The sequence below is a fragment of the Haliotis rufescens genome, unplaced genomic scaffold (assembly GCF_023055435.1).
Source record: "Haliotis rufescens isolate VD_foot unplaced genomic scaffold, xgHalRufe1.0.p SCAF_2, whole genome shotgun sequence".
Taxonomy (NCBI): Eukaryota; Metazoa; Mollusca; class Gastropoda; order Lepetellida; family Haliotidae; genus Haliotis; species Haliotis rufescens.
Window position 1 is genome coordinate 18116457 of NW_025963890.1, and position 15371 is coordinate 18131827.

At 39.1% G+C, this 15371-nt stretch overlaps 1 protein-coding gene across 2 annotated transcripts in view; it reads right to left on the reverse strand.

Annotated features, from left to right (window-relative positions):
* LOC124138787 (tetratricopeptide repeat protein 39B-like) overlaps window positions 1-15371 on the reverse strand; it is an 82220-nt gene that overhangs the window by 62661 nt on the left and 4188 nt on the right. Inside the window, exon 2 of one of the 2 annotated variants that reach the window (XM_046505653.2) lies at window positions 13411-13442. In XM_046505653.2, the coding sequence (XP_046361609.1) occupies window positions 13411-13442 (32 nt within the window). Of the gene's footprint in view, window positions 1-6485; window positions 6756-13410; window positions 13443-15371 lie in introns of those variants that run through there. The other variant, XM_046505654.2, reaches the window with a different exon arrangement.

The window sequence follows — 15371 nt, forward strand, 5'->3', positions numbered from 1 at the left end:
TGTAAATAATTGAGTATGGACCAGATAATCCAGTGATTGACATGAGGATTGACTCAATTGGGATACAATGACATGCATCAACCAAGTCAGCGAGTCTGACCACCTGAACCCGTTAGTCGCCTCTTACGACACACTTTTGACAAGCATATAGACCAGTGAGTGAATGTTGTGTTTAATCCCCCAGTCAGTGATATTCCAGCCATTTCATAGAAGCCCGTGAACATAGTACAGAATCAAACCCGGACCAGGCAAACCACTGACTGAGAGCACAAGCACTTATCCTTTCACCAATGCCTATCTAAACAAATAAACAAGTGGTTGATATTATGAACAAATTCCCATGACATCTGGGTTTGATGACGCCCAATCAACCAAATAACCTGACCATCTAATCCACTAACATGCCTCTTATGACAAGCACAGGTTACTGGGGACCTTGTCAACACAGGCACCCAGGGGGAAATAATTAAATATCTCATATCTTCTTGCCCTTAAGTGAGGTGAAGGAGAGGTGAAATGGGGTTTAACGTCGCGTCCAAGATTATTGCACTTATATAGGGACGTGCCTGTACGTGTGAGTGTTTGTGTGGCTGCTTGTACTAGTCCGGACTGATGCCGATTTATAGTGCTAGCTCACTGAGATACCATGCCGCATATTAACATAAATACCCAACTCAGACACAGTATACCTACTCCAAGGCGACCAGTCCTTGTTTTAGCCGCTTAATGCCGAGCGCCAGACAGGGTAACAACAAGTACCATCTTTAAAAGTCTTTTGGTATGACGCGGCCGGGAATCGAACCCTGGACATTCCTCACTCCGGGAGGACACTCTACCCCTAGACCACGGAGGCGGTCTCTTGCTTTTAAGTGTTTCATATGTAGATGGTATTCTGAAAAACATACCTTTTGATTTCTTTCTATCCTAGACGCCATGGGCAATGGGACTGGTATACTGGGCATTAATGGTATACTGCAATACGCTTTTCAAACAATACATATTGCAATACTTTTTCTGTGTTCAGGTATATTAGGCAAAACAAATATACAAAATTTCATTATTATTTGTAGCATTTAACCTAAACGTGCAATTCATTCATTCACAAATAATGTTTCCCTTTGAAATTGATTGACAAAAAGGTGGTAACGAGGAAGTAGTGTTTCTCTCACATAATCTCCCCTGTGTCCATGACTACAAAAGGGCAGTGACTGACCACGCTGACTAATATTTACTTCAGCGTGTGGCAAATAGGATCTGCATGAACAATCTGTGTCAATCACTGTCAAACACTTTAGCTCCCAATATATCGCACTATTGGCAATTTTGCCAATACACAGCCCTAATGGGCAATAATTATTATATTGATGGTATTTACTTCTCACCATTGTCTCACAGGTCATCCTAGTGTGGTTATGTATCATTTTTAGTATATATAAATTCTTCAAAGAAACTAAACATGTTGAACAACTTCATAGTAGACATCACGCAAAAAGAGGATAAATGGAAATTATTAACATAATCATGAGCAAGAGAGTGTTTGTTTGACATCATGAGCAAAAGTCGCCTCTTACGACAAGCATGGGATGCTGCTGAAGACCAATTCTAACCTGGATCTTAACAAGGGTTAGGATTTTCAAATTAAATAGAATCATTACAAGACAATTTTCAAACAACCACAATCTCACTAAAATCAGACCTTTCATCCGACCAATCAGAGCGTCCCTTACCAGATCATGAAAGTGACAGTTGGAATGTGATTTCTAATCATGCATCCTCGAAAACTTTAACACAGGGTGTTCCGAACGATAGTTACGGGTTTAATGACTGAATCCATACAATCTAGACCATCTATTAGCAATTCCAGAATGTTCTTTTGTTCAGGTTTTAAATTTTTAATCGAGAATTTGTCAAAATATGTTTCGAAGCATTGTCGCCAATTTGAAAATAGTGCCGTAAAGCACGAGAAAGCTGCCTTCTGATTGGTCATTCCATTGGTCGGTCAAAGTTCGAGCAAGGTCAGTCTGACATGACCCGTAATGGGATGTCCTCAGATCTTTGTTTAGCGGTAGCAAGAACTAAGATCTGATTTTAATGAGTTTGAAACAACCACAAATAATATGTAAAATTACCATTAAAAAACATGAAAAAAAGAGCTTCAGAAAAAAATCATACCAAAAGTGTGGGCAATATTCAATTGACACATATCAAACTCGCACACAAACAGCATTTCCCCGTGGAAAGTACCAGTCCCATCATGAACGCCAACATGGCAGTGTTATTACCCGATCCAACACTGAAATTATGGCAATAATACCCCAGCACAAAAGCATCACTCGCGTTATATTACCCTGAGTACTTTGGGGTATTCCAGACAATTCAATCAGAAAGGGAAGATTCAGGACAAAGCCATGGTGGTATTTGTATTTTCTTGTCACCTGAGCATCTTCACACGCTGCTTATTACATTGAGGCACTTTTATGTATCCAGTGGATCAATTTTCTGCACACAGCTCTATTGTTATTTCCAACTTCATTCAATAAAGTGTTTGGATTGATGACCGACTTTATCCTACTGTTTTCTAAGTTTGCATTGCATCTTGTTCACATATTTGTTGTGCATCTGCATGACTTGAGTGGGAAATTTTAGCACCTTTTTCATTGGCATATGTTCTAGAATGACAAGAGTGTGAGATACTGATTATCCATGTTAGCTGAGACGCCAGTGAAAATGCATTATCAACCACCCCGTGAACTGGTCTTCAGCAACCCCTGCTTGTCGTAAGAGGCGACTAACGAGATCGGGTGGTCAGGCTCACTGACTTGTTTGATACTTTTCATCGTATTGTGCAGATTGCTGTTCATTATGCTAATCACTAGATTGTCAGGTCCAGATCAGATTATTTATAGACCGTCATCATTTCGCTGGGATATTGCTTAGTGTGGCATTAAACAGCAAACAAACAAACAAAGATAGCCTCAGTGTTGAAAGAAACTTGTTCTGGAGGTCTCAAGATTCAAGCTCTATAGCAGCAAATCACAAGCACACTCTTCCCGAAGCAAGGGAGTAAACTATAATAGTCCAGTTTCCACCTTGCCGAATTAGACTGGAATTATGGAATTATATTTTCGTTGGACTAACAAATCTTTGCATAGTCCCATCAAAATTGCATAACGAAATCGACATCAGGTACATAAACAACATGGCAACTGCCGTGCAGATTTGAGCCGATTGTAGGATTTGCAGATCTAGTATTGAATAACATTTTTTTCCATTAAAGATTAGAAACGCATACATGATAACAGAAATCTGACTGCATTTCAAATGTCACACATACATAATAATATCTGACTGCACTTCAAATGTCACACATACATAACAGAAATCTGACTGAACTTCAAAAGGAACACGTCCATGATAACAGAAATGTGACTGCACTTCAAATGTCACACATCCATGATAACAGATGCAATTGTCAACCATGTCATCTATTTATATGACTAATCAATGCCATGAAAACACTGAGTCGCACTGAACATGCTCAACTAGCTGTCCACATGAAGCCTTTCACAGCCTCTTCAAACGACCACAACCGGGAGACAAGCCTGTTGAGTGGGGGGGAAATCTGCTCAAGATTACACTAAGAAATCAATGGCAACTGCTGAAATCAAACAGACACACAGAAATGCACTGAAATCCTGTCGAACGGTATGGGTGGCCATTCAGTCAAAAAATACAAAGTTGCGAAAAAAGGACAAATATACGCAATAATAGTCAAATGTTATGAATAAAGAATGAATGTTACAAATAAAGGTCATTATTAACATACGAAAAATGAACCCAAAATACAATACGATACCAATGAACAACTTGCAAACAAGGACATCATATGTAAAGAAAGAACAATGTGTACTTATGAACGTCAGTGTACAAAAAGGACACGAAACTGCTAAAGGACAATGTTGACAATAAAGAACGCCAGATGGCGCTGCAATTTGTAAAAAAATCCGAGTTTAATTGGCTCGTTCCACCATGTATATGATAAATGCACAATGTATTACGTCATTCCACGTGCACTCATTGAGTGACGTCATATATATACATATGGGTGCAACAAATACGTTATGACTAGGATACGAATATGATTTGTATTATGAATATAGGGTAACGAATAAGAATATTAATTTACGAATTCCATAACAAGTCAGAAGCGGATGTATTATTTGTTATATTCAGTGAAGCAATAACAACATGAATTATTGGACATGGTTTGTTAATTTTAATATATTAAACATTTATATGCTGCACTTATCCAGGTACTAATATCTGCTCAAATGCGACAATGACCAGTGACCACAGTACTGTCAACTAAAATATTATAAGAGTGTTGTTTTTGAAGAAATCTATGCATATCATATGTTCTTATGGATATTTTTATATAAATGCACACGCTTGCATATTCATACATATTTGATTCTAGTGGCCACGAATAACAAATTCAAATCATGAATGGATACGGTTCAATTCACCGAGTATGCGAGTGAATCGTAACAGCCCTAATATACATACATGTATATATGTGTATATATTCTATCTATACATGTTGCGTTTATGTATCGAGTGTTCGGTCATCGTCACAGGAAAAGTGGCACTTTTGATAAATAGTGTACTCTGTGTAATCCGCCATCTGCCTAGTTAGTACATGTATTTAGTACACAACCTTCAATAAACACTCATTTAACACTTAACATATATTTAGGTCTTTCAGATATTTGAGATGACAAAGGGACAAATTGTCGCACAGTACTTTTATCAGTGTGTCGAAATCTCCTGTTTTTAATCAATAACACAATCTCGGAGAGTATTTAGCTGTGACTCTTTTTCAAATCGTGTTAATATCTGCAGTTACATTTACACCATTAGAAAGGAAATTTTAACATTTAAAATTTCTCAGTAATATTACAGGCATGATAGTCTGAGGTAGACCAAGTGCCGCAATATTCTTGCACAACGTTCAATAATAACTCATATAACAATTACGTGTTTGACGTCACACGCTGAGTGCATGAGGAATGACATAATACATGGAGCACTTCGGCATTCATTTATCATATACACGGCGAAACAAGCCGATTAAACTCGGAATGATTTACAAATTGCAGCGCAATCTGGCGCTCTATGTTAACTTTGTCCTGTACTAGTTTAGTGTCCCTTTTGTGCACTGACGTTCATAAGTACACAGTGTTCTTTCTTTACATATGACGTCTTTTGTTAGCAAGTTGTTTATTGGTATCGTTTTGTATTTTGAGTTCACTATTCATATGTATATAATTACCTTAATTTGTAACATTCATTCTTTATTCATAACATTTGACATAATATGTACGTTTGTCCTTTATTCAAACTTGGTTTTTTGTTCCCGGAAAAACTTGGCCTCTTTATCCTTCATCAATTCCACAAATCACCTGACTATGTTGAGAACAGGAAATAACTTGCTTGGACTATAGCATCAGGTAAGAGTTACCTGTTGGGACTGAGGCTTATGAATAAATGATTCATGTAACACCTGTATGTAGGCTGGTATAACAGTTTATATCCTGCACAAATCTGGCATCACTGTGCAGCCACTTGGCGCTAAGGTCCAACGAAAACCTGGTAATATAAGTATCAGGTAGTATGATTCATTTCCTTGCTTAAAGACGATTTATTTTAAATTAAATCTATGAAAAGTCATCTTATTATCATCCCAATTCCTTACTTGTGTGGCAGATATGCATCCTTCATGAAATAAAGCTGAATGTATGTGTGTTTTATCATGATTATTCCAAGAGGATGTTTGTGAACATTTGTGTTATTTTATCATCATGCACCCTCATCACAACACTGCATAAAAGTGTGAGAAATATGCACATTAACCCTCTTAATGCAGTCATATCATGCTCATGCTATAAGTTTGCAAACAAATACCAGTAGTAACATTATGAAAGAGAAACTTTATCACAATAAACATGACACAGGGCATTTATCACATTCAAAAGCTGTTATCACATTCCAGAGTAGCAGTAAGGAGCAGTTGCCATATTAAAGGGCAGTTATCACCCATTAAAGAGCAGTTATCACACACTAAAGAGCAGTTATCACAGTAAAGAACAGTTATCATACAGTAAAGAACAGTCATAACAGTAAAGAGCAGTCATAACAGTAAAGAGTAGTTGTCATAGTAAAGAGCAGTTATAACCATGATAACAGTAAAGACGAGTCATAACAGTAAACAGTAGTAGTCATAGAGCAGTTATCACAGAGTAAAGAGCAGTTGTCAAAGTAAAGAGCAGTTTTCACACAGTAAAGAGCAGTTATCACAGTAAAGAGCAGTTATCACACAGTAAAGAGTAGTTATCACACAGTAAAGAGTAGTTGTCATAGTAAAGAGCAGTTATAACACAGTAAAGAGCAGTCAATAACACAGAAGAGACCAGTAGAGTACGTACATATTCATCAACAGGTTTGGTCTGGGACGAGATGACAAACTTCACATCAGCATAAGCCTATTCTATATATCTAAATGTTCCCAAAGCCCTACACAAAATGATCCCATCTGTGACCGGCCTTCTGCTCAGTTGGCAGTCTCTGACACACCTGTTGCCACCACACTGATGCAGGTTTCAAGGTAAGTGATTGTCAGGTCAAGCAGAATCAAACAGACTATTGCTGGCATCAGGACGTGCCACCTCAATACACATTACTGTCCAAACAGCTTCCTTTTTCTATACAGGTTTGAATCTTATTTTATCATCCCAAACTGGCACCCACAGGAGATATCGCTTGGTGAAATCAAGCGATATCTCTGCAATGAAATTGCATCACAATGCTTTGCAGACCATTGTGACATCATGGTTACCAATGACGTCACAATCAAATGACATCACTAATGGCTCTGCTACTGAAGCTGTTAGCAGTACTTTTTACACTGAAGACACTGATTATTACTGTCTACAAACTGAAAAGGTTGGAAGAATGATGTTGGATGATAAATAAAATCTCATCCTCGTGTCTTTTGATATCAAATATATCAACACTCGTTGATAAAAGTGGAAAAACTCCTCGGCAAGCCTCAGATTTTTTTCACTTTTATCAACTCGTGTTGATATATTTGATATCAAAAGACACTCGGGTGAGAATCTCTATATGTTTGTATTCTGCTGACACATATCCTGCAGACCTAAATACTTCCCCAGAAACATGTTAGTCACCAGTCAGACCAAAACTCATATTCCCCATTTCAACCACACCTCGTCGCACTTCTTGTATCTGTTCTAATTTAACAATTTTGTATGAGGTTAATTGGCTAAACAGAGTCCATTTTACATATACGTTGGAATCTCATTACACGTTCATGTTCTGTCGACACAACGCCAACGCCGAAAAACTGCAGACCAAAATACTTCCCAATGAACAGGCTAAATCACCAGCCAGACCAAAACTTGTATCACCCACACCTATCTCATAACATAATACTCCTTGTATGTGTTTTAATGTAACAATTTTGCCTGGGGTTAATTGTAATCACAAACAAGATGGCTTTGTCTCATGACATAACAACACTATGTACCCAGCGATAGAAATTGGCACTAGTCCTGTAGTTCTTCCCATACTGTCCACTAGTTAAGGTATCATAAGGACAAGCAGAAAGTTGCCATTTGTTGTTTAAACATATTTTATTCAACTTAACTTGAAAGGGATTGGTAAACAGGTCTAACCGGTATGTAAATACCGCTCCCTGTTACATAATTACATTTATGTTAACATCAAAACTTTAGGGTCAAGAAACAATACAAATTATATACATGTATTAAGAAAACCATTTTTTAGCCATTTTTAAGGGTTTTACTATATGTTATCATAAGAGACTAGTGGAATAAAACTTACTTTCTAATGCTGTGTACCATATTCAGAGATAAGTGACAAACACTGAATTCAGTCATGAAAATATCAACATGAACAATGTGATATAGAATTTTCATCGTAAATGAATATGGATACATCATGTATATATACAAGAAACTGTTATCACTGATCTACTACAAAGGACACAACAAATTTGCATATGTATTGTTACAATATTTCTTCAAAATCAGTGGTCAAAATTCATCCAGAAAGAGAGGGTCTTTGTCATAACACCTGTGTCATAAGCTGAAGATGAAGGTGGTCCCTGACAGAAACATCACTAAAGAAAATCCCAGCGACTCCAGAACCAGTGTTAATTTCTAATACTGAGACTGATGCACTTTCATTGAACCTTAATGAGAAGAGGCAAAACCATTGATTTCATATCTTCAGTTTTAAACAAGCAAGGAAGTTCAATATCTCAGGAGAAGGATAAAGGAGATTCTAACATGAAGTATGTGCACACACTTTTAGGATCAGTAATGCAGTTCTTATCATTTGTTTACATTTCAAGTAAACACTCGCCTGTCTACATCTTATACTATGTAACGTTCAAATAAGACAAAACGATTATTTGTCACCAAGCATGAAAACATCTCCAAACTCACCTAATAACTGCCGACAACCAAATTGCACTAAGTACATTCGTGCTGGCTTTCAACCCTTGCAGTGATAGTTACCATTATTGTCCCTGTGTTGAACAAATAGTGCAAGTACAGTCTACAACTTCAGCCACTAGTCCGAAGCCCGTGTCTTGCAATATTCGTTCAGTCTAGTAAGTTCACAAATATTTGTGGGGGCATGGGTGGCCCAGTCATCTAAGGTGCTGCTATTGGCTGTGCAGAGTTGCGTCCCTTGGGCATGCCAGAAACCTATCATTGTGGGTTCAAATCCTGGTTCGCCCAAATCATGTTTCTAGGTTTGTCAGCACCATACCCATACTCGTGGGTTTCACCAAAGTGGTAAACGTCTGAGACCTGCATCACTTCGGCCTTTACTCCCACATTAAGCTGACACAACGCGATAGAACTGGAATGCTGTTAAAAGCCACGTTAAACCCAACTCACTCACTCACTCACAAACATTTGTCCATACAATAACACAAAAATATACTGACTATAATGGTGAGGGTCAAATTCGGTTTAGGGCAAAGACTGCATGCAGCCAACTGTTTGAACATGCTAGATGGTCATGCTGACTTCATTAACCGCTTTGTCTGAATACTGTTAATCACCAAATTGATTTTGCAAACCCAATCGTGATGAGCTGTTTGGCTACAACTAGATGAAGTCCCCCGAGGACATAAAGGAAGTGGTGCAGGCAACTTGCTGGCATCCATTACAACCCCCTGACAAAGTGAGATGTCACTTGTACATTCTAGCTTCTACTCTGAACCAAATCATTTGGTAAACTGTGATCAAACTAAAGAATTTGCTCAGACAGGTAATTTTTGACAATGTATTTTGAAGATTCTCCTCAAAAGATTAGAGATGCATTAAAGAAAGGTAGCATCTCTTTTGCATTATCTGAATGATACCTCTTTTTGATCATGTTTAGTAATTATGACTTACATAGTATGGTAGAAATTAACTTAATAATTAATCATGGTCATGCAAGTTTACCACTGTTTTCCCTAAAACATTCATGACAATGCTTGTAAATGACAATGAAAGTAAATGTACGGAAATGACTTGCTGACATGATACAAAATACCACTTTCATACACCAAATCATAATATTAAGTCTACAAAAACCCTTTTTAAATCCTGAAAATTAGGGGGCGGTCGGGTAGTCTAGTGGTTAAAGCGTTGGCTCGTCACGCCGAAGACCCAGGTTCGATTCCCGACATGGGTACAATGTGTGAAGCCCATTTCTGGTGTCCCCCGCCGTGATATTGCTGGAATATTGCTAAAAGCGGCGTAAAACCATACTCACTCACTCCTGAAAATTAGACTCATTAGCCATATATGATAACAAGCCCTGTGCTTCAGTCATCCAAATTTTTCTGCACACACTATAATCAACTCAGACTGCATAAAGTTACCAGAACGAATCCCAACCAAACAGCGGAACAACAACTTCCATGGAAAACACACAAGATCCGAACATCCAATATCCCCATAAGAGTAACTCCAGCACAAGATCTTACATAGAGTCCCCAGCACACTCCATCGTAACCTTGCAGCAAAGTCAGCACTGAAGCAGATGGGCATGCTGCACCTCAGTGGGAGAATCGGCCTACTAGAATCAATACTTCATAAATACTATACACTTTGTAGGTGGCTACAGTGTGCCCTTGCAGGGACACTATACAGGGTGTAGTCGTACATGTACAGGCTCACACTGCTCTCTTGGCAGGTACAGGCAAATTACAGCAGGATCGTTTCAATAGATTCAAGATTCAACACTACTGATGGTGTGTGAGATTTCCAGGTCAGACTGGTCTTGTACAAATTTAAAAGACACAGAAATGTAGTTAGATTTTACATCAATATCTTGATTCTGCAAGCGTGATTGAAAGCCTGCCTATTTTTTTGGTGGGAGGCAGAGATTTTCTATCTGGAACTGTGAATGAAGTGCCTCCCATTGCCAGGGGTGTTACTCAGTAGCCTTGCCTTCTAAATTCCTGCTAAAGCCCTGCTCCAAGATTACTGAATTGTGCCGAGGATAAGTAAAATCCAGTGAAAGTTTTCTAACTGAACAGTAATATTTATAGTGCTACAGTGTTTCAATTTTGTTGCCGACAGTCACTGAATATACATCTGAAAATTTAAACATTTCTGTCTCATTCAAGCAAGACTAGCTGCAAACTCTGACTCTGAAATATAGTTTCCACTAGTCCTCTGGACTAGTCTTTAAAAAAAAGAAATTCTACGGCTGGCAGCCTCTGTAAAAACACATGACCTCAATATATAAGTAATATGAATCCATTAGCTTGGGCTATACTTCTCATGCTCTCCCCAACACCCAGATAATGGGTCATTAGACCTCCAAGTCTTCAATCATTCTGAAGCTCAGTGAGAGTGCAAATAGATGATCTTTCCCAAACAAGTATCATTTTTGCAACCCTAAACTCACACTTGTCCCTTTTTACCCTTCCCATGACTATAAAATATCCCTCACTAGAGAAGGCAGAGGACATATCATCAACATATCCTTGGCTGAAAAGAGCTTCTGTTTGTATCAACCTTCCACTGGTCGAGTTACAATTGGCATGAGGGCAGATTAATAGGGCAACATGTTGGCTGGAGTTCAGGATAGAAGTGCAACATCTTGACTGGAGTTTAGGATACAAGTGCAACATGCTGACTGGAGTTTAGGATAGAAGTGCAACATGTTGACTGGGGTTTAGGATACAAGTGCAACATGTTGACTGGGGTTTAGGATACAAGTGCAACATGTTGGCTGGAGTTAAGGATACAAGTGCAACATGTTGACTGGGGTTTAGGATAGAAGTGCAACATGCTGACTGGAGTTTAGGATAGAAGTGCAACATGTTGACTGGGGTTTAGGATACAAGTGCAACATGTTGACTGGGGTTTAGGATACAAGTGCAACATGTTGGCTGGAGTTTAGGACACAAGTGCAACATGTTGGCTGGAGTTTAGGAAACAAGTGCAACATCTTGACTGGAGTTTAGGATACAAGTGAAACATGTTGCCTGGAGTTTAGCAGTTTTGGATTCATACATGTATCATGCAGCAGTATCACAGCCCTGTTTTACAGTTTGGACACACTTTCAATATGATGATTATTAGCATGCTATTTTCTGAAACTGACAAGGTTGAACAGACCTAGCATGCATGTGTAGAGCTGGCTACATCTGTTAGGTTTATTAAATCAGACACAATACAACCACAGTACTCTGATGTCATTCCGTGTCAGCTGGTGTCTCATTCGGTAATATATATTCAAAATGAATTAACCATGTTCGCAGCAAGTAATTGTTTCACTGAATAGAGTTAACATAGATATGCAGTGTCGTAAGAATTGATTCAGTTGTAATATGAGAATCTTACCATGTCATAACTTGTACTGAGTGAGTGAGTAGGATTTACATTGTTCTAAGTTTTCCAGCAAGATCATGGCAGTGGACTTCAGAAATGGCCTTCACACATTGTTCAACACATGACAGTCTATCTATCCACTAGGACACGGTGTAACAGCCATGACGTCACGTACCCATCTACTAGGACACTGTGTAACAGCCATGACAGCACTTACCCATCTACTAGGACACTGTGTAACAGCCATGACATCATGTACCCATCTACTAGGACACTGTGTAACAGCCATGACATTGTGTACCTATCTACTAGGACAGTGTGTAACAGCCATGACATTGTGTACCTATCTACTAGGACACTGTGTAACAGCCATGACATCGCGTACCCATCCACCAGGACACTGTGTAACAGCCATGACAGCACGTACCCATCTACCAGGACACTGTGTAACAGCCATGACAGCACGTACCCATCTACTAGGACACTGTGTAACAGCCATGACATCCCATACCTATCTACTAGGACACTGTGTAACAGCCATGACAGCACATACCCATCTACTAGGACACTGTGTAACAGCCCTGACATCAAGTACCCATCTACTAGGACACTGTGTAACAGCCATGACATTGTGTACCTATCTACTAGGACACTGTGTAACAGCCATGACATCACGTACCCATCTACTAGGACACTGTGTAACAGCCATGACAGCACGTACCCATCTACTAGGACACTATGTAACAGCCATGACATCACGTACCCATCTACTAGGACACTGTGTAACAGCCCTGACATCACGTACCCATCTACTAGGACACTGTGTAACAGCCATGACAGCACGTACCAATCTACTAGGACACTGTTTAACAGCCATGACAGCTCGTACCAACAATCTACTAGGACACTGTGTAACAGCCATGACAGCACGTACCCATCTACTAGGACACTGTGTAACAGCCATGACAGCACGTATCCATCTACTAGGACACTGTGTAACAGCCATGACATCACGTACCTACCAACTAGGACACTGTGTAACAGCCATGACATCACGTACCCATCTACTAGAACACTGTGTAACAGCCATGACATCACGTATCCATCTACTAGGACACTGTGTAACAGCCATGACAGCACATACCCATCTACTAGGACACTGTGTAACAGCCATGACATCACTTACCTACCAACTAGGACACTGTGTAACAGCCATGACATCACGTACCCATCTACTAGAACACTCTGTAACAAGTCAGCTCAAGTAATGTTTCAGCTGTTATGTGAGTGACATGGCAAGTGTTTGAGTCAGATTCAGGCTGCTTCAATCACCATTTCTGTAATGGCTGGTTTGCCTGATGCCTGACCAAAGGTCAGGTAGGTCCTGGATGTTTTAACACAAAACACAAAACATACCAATATCTATACTGCTTTCACGTTTAAGTAATATTGTGGTACTTACAGTATATAACTATCCGTAGCATCCTCGAAAGTCTGAAAGAAACAGAATAAGATTTTTACAAACTCTAAAATATAGTAATAGTAATCATAGTAATAAATATGCTGTTATTCAAGGCATAGAGATGTGCTGAATAACTATTTTATTGTTTATTTGTTTGTTGTCTAACATAGAAACCCATCCGAAGTTTAGGCTCTGTAAAGACATATCATGGTAAGTTGTAGCAGGATCATGGGGGACACATGGGGTTTTATGCGTCCTGAGTTAGGTTTTATACTATGAGCCGGAGGTTTTATGCGTCCTGTGTTAGGTTTTATACGATGAGCCGGAGGTTTTATGCGTCCTGAGTTAGGTTTTATACTATGAGCCGGAGGTTTTATGCGTCCTGTGTTAGGTTTAATACAATGAGCCGGAGGTTTTATGCGTCCTGCATTAGGTTTTATACGATGAGCCGGAGGTTTTATGCGTCCTGCGTTAGGTTTTATACGATGAGCCGGAGGTTTTATGCGTCCTGAGTTAGGTTTTATACTATGAGCCGGAGATTTTATGCGTCCTGTGTTAGGTTTTATACGATGAGCCGGAGGTTTTATGCGTCCTGAGTTAGGTTTATGGTATAAAAGTGAGTGAGTGAGTTGGGTTTAACGCCGCTTTTAACAGTATTCCAGTTATATCATGGCGTGTCAGCTTAGTGTGAGAGGAAAGCCCAAAGTGATGCAGGTCTCAGATGTTCACTACTTCAGTGAAACCCACAAGCACGGGTATGGTGCTGACAAACCTAGAAACATAATTGGGGAGAACCTGGATTCGAAACCCACAATCATAGGTTTCTGGCATGCCCAAGGGACGCAACTCTGCACAGTGAATCGTGGCGCCTTAGACGACTGGGCCACCCGTGCCCCCTATGGTATAAAAACTAACGAGGGATGCATTAAACCCCATGTACCCTGAATGATCCTTCTACAATGAATTTATCTTACCGACATGTTTTAATATGACATTGGAAAAGAGTTCAAACAAATTCCAAATTGACAGAATACAGGTGTTCAATTAGGCTGAGGTTAGCTTGCACTGTCACATGACTTTCAGTGGCTTTTTGGTTTGAAGAAGGGTATAAGGGATTTATTCGGCCTCTCAGAAATCCATGTGCAGCCTAGCTCATTGCTGGGTATAAGGGATTTATTCCCCGCCGAGAAATTTATTCCCCTCCAAGGCAGGATTACACAGTTTTTTATCAAGATCACAGGGACCAATCAGATCTCATCATTCTGACAAAGAGGTATGATAACATGTTCTTAGACATATTCCAAGTGATGGTAAGCTGGTATTTTCACTCAGAAAAGTATAGTTCACAACTGGGTGTTCAATGGTAATACTGCCCTGGATTAAGTAACTGTTAATAGTTCACTAGCAGCAGGAATACATTAAAGTCCACAAAATGAACAAGACAGCTTGTCAAAATGAACAAGACAGCTTGTCAAAATGAACAACACAGCTTGTCATTTTGAACAACACAGCTTGTCATTTTGAACAACACAGCATGTCAAATTGGACAACACAGTTTGTCAAAATGAACAACACAGCTTGTCAAAATGGACAACACAGCTTGTCATTTTGAACAACACAGCTTGTCAAATTGGACAACACAGCATGTCAAAATGAACAAGACAGCTTGTCAAAATGAACAACACAGCTTGTCATTTTGAACAACACAGCATGTCAAATTGGACAACACAGTTTGTCAAAATGGACAACACAGCTTGTCAAAATTAACAACACAGTTTGTCAAAATGAACAACACAGCTTGTCAAAATGCAATTCTGAAACCTAACTGAGCTATTTTATTCCAAAAATGTATAACCTGAATATATCACAAAATTCATAGTAAATAGTGTTAGGATAAGTATGTGTAGATCAAATTTAGATAACATTGGTTTTCATAAGTTTTCAGACGACAAATTGAAAAA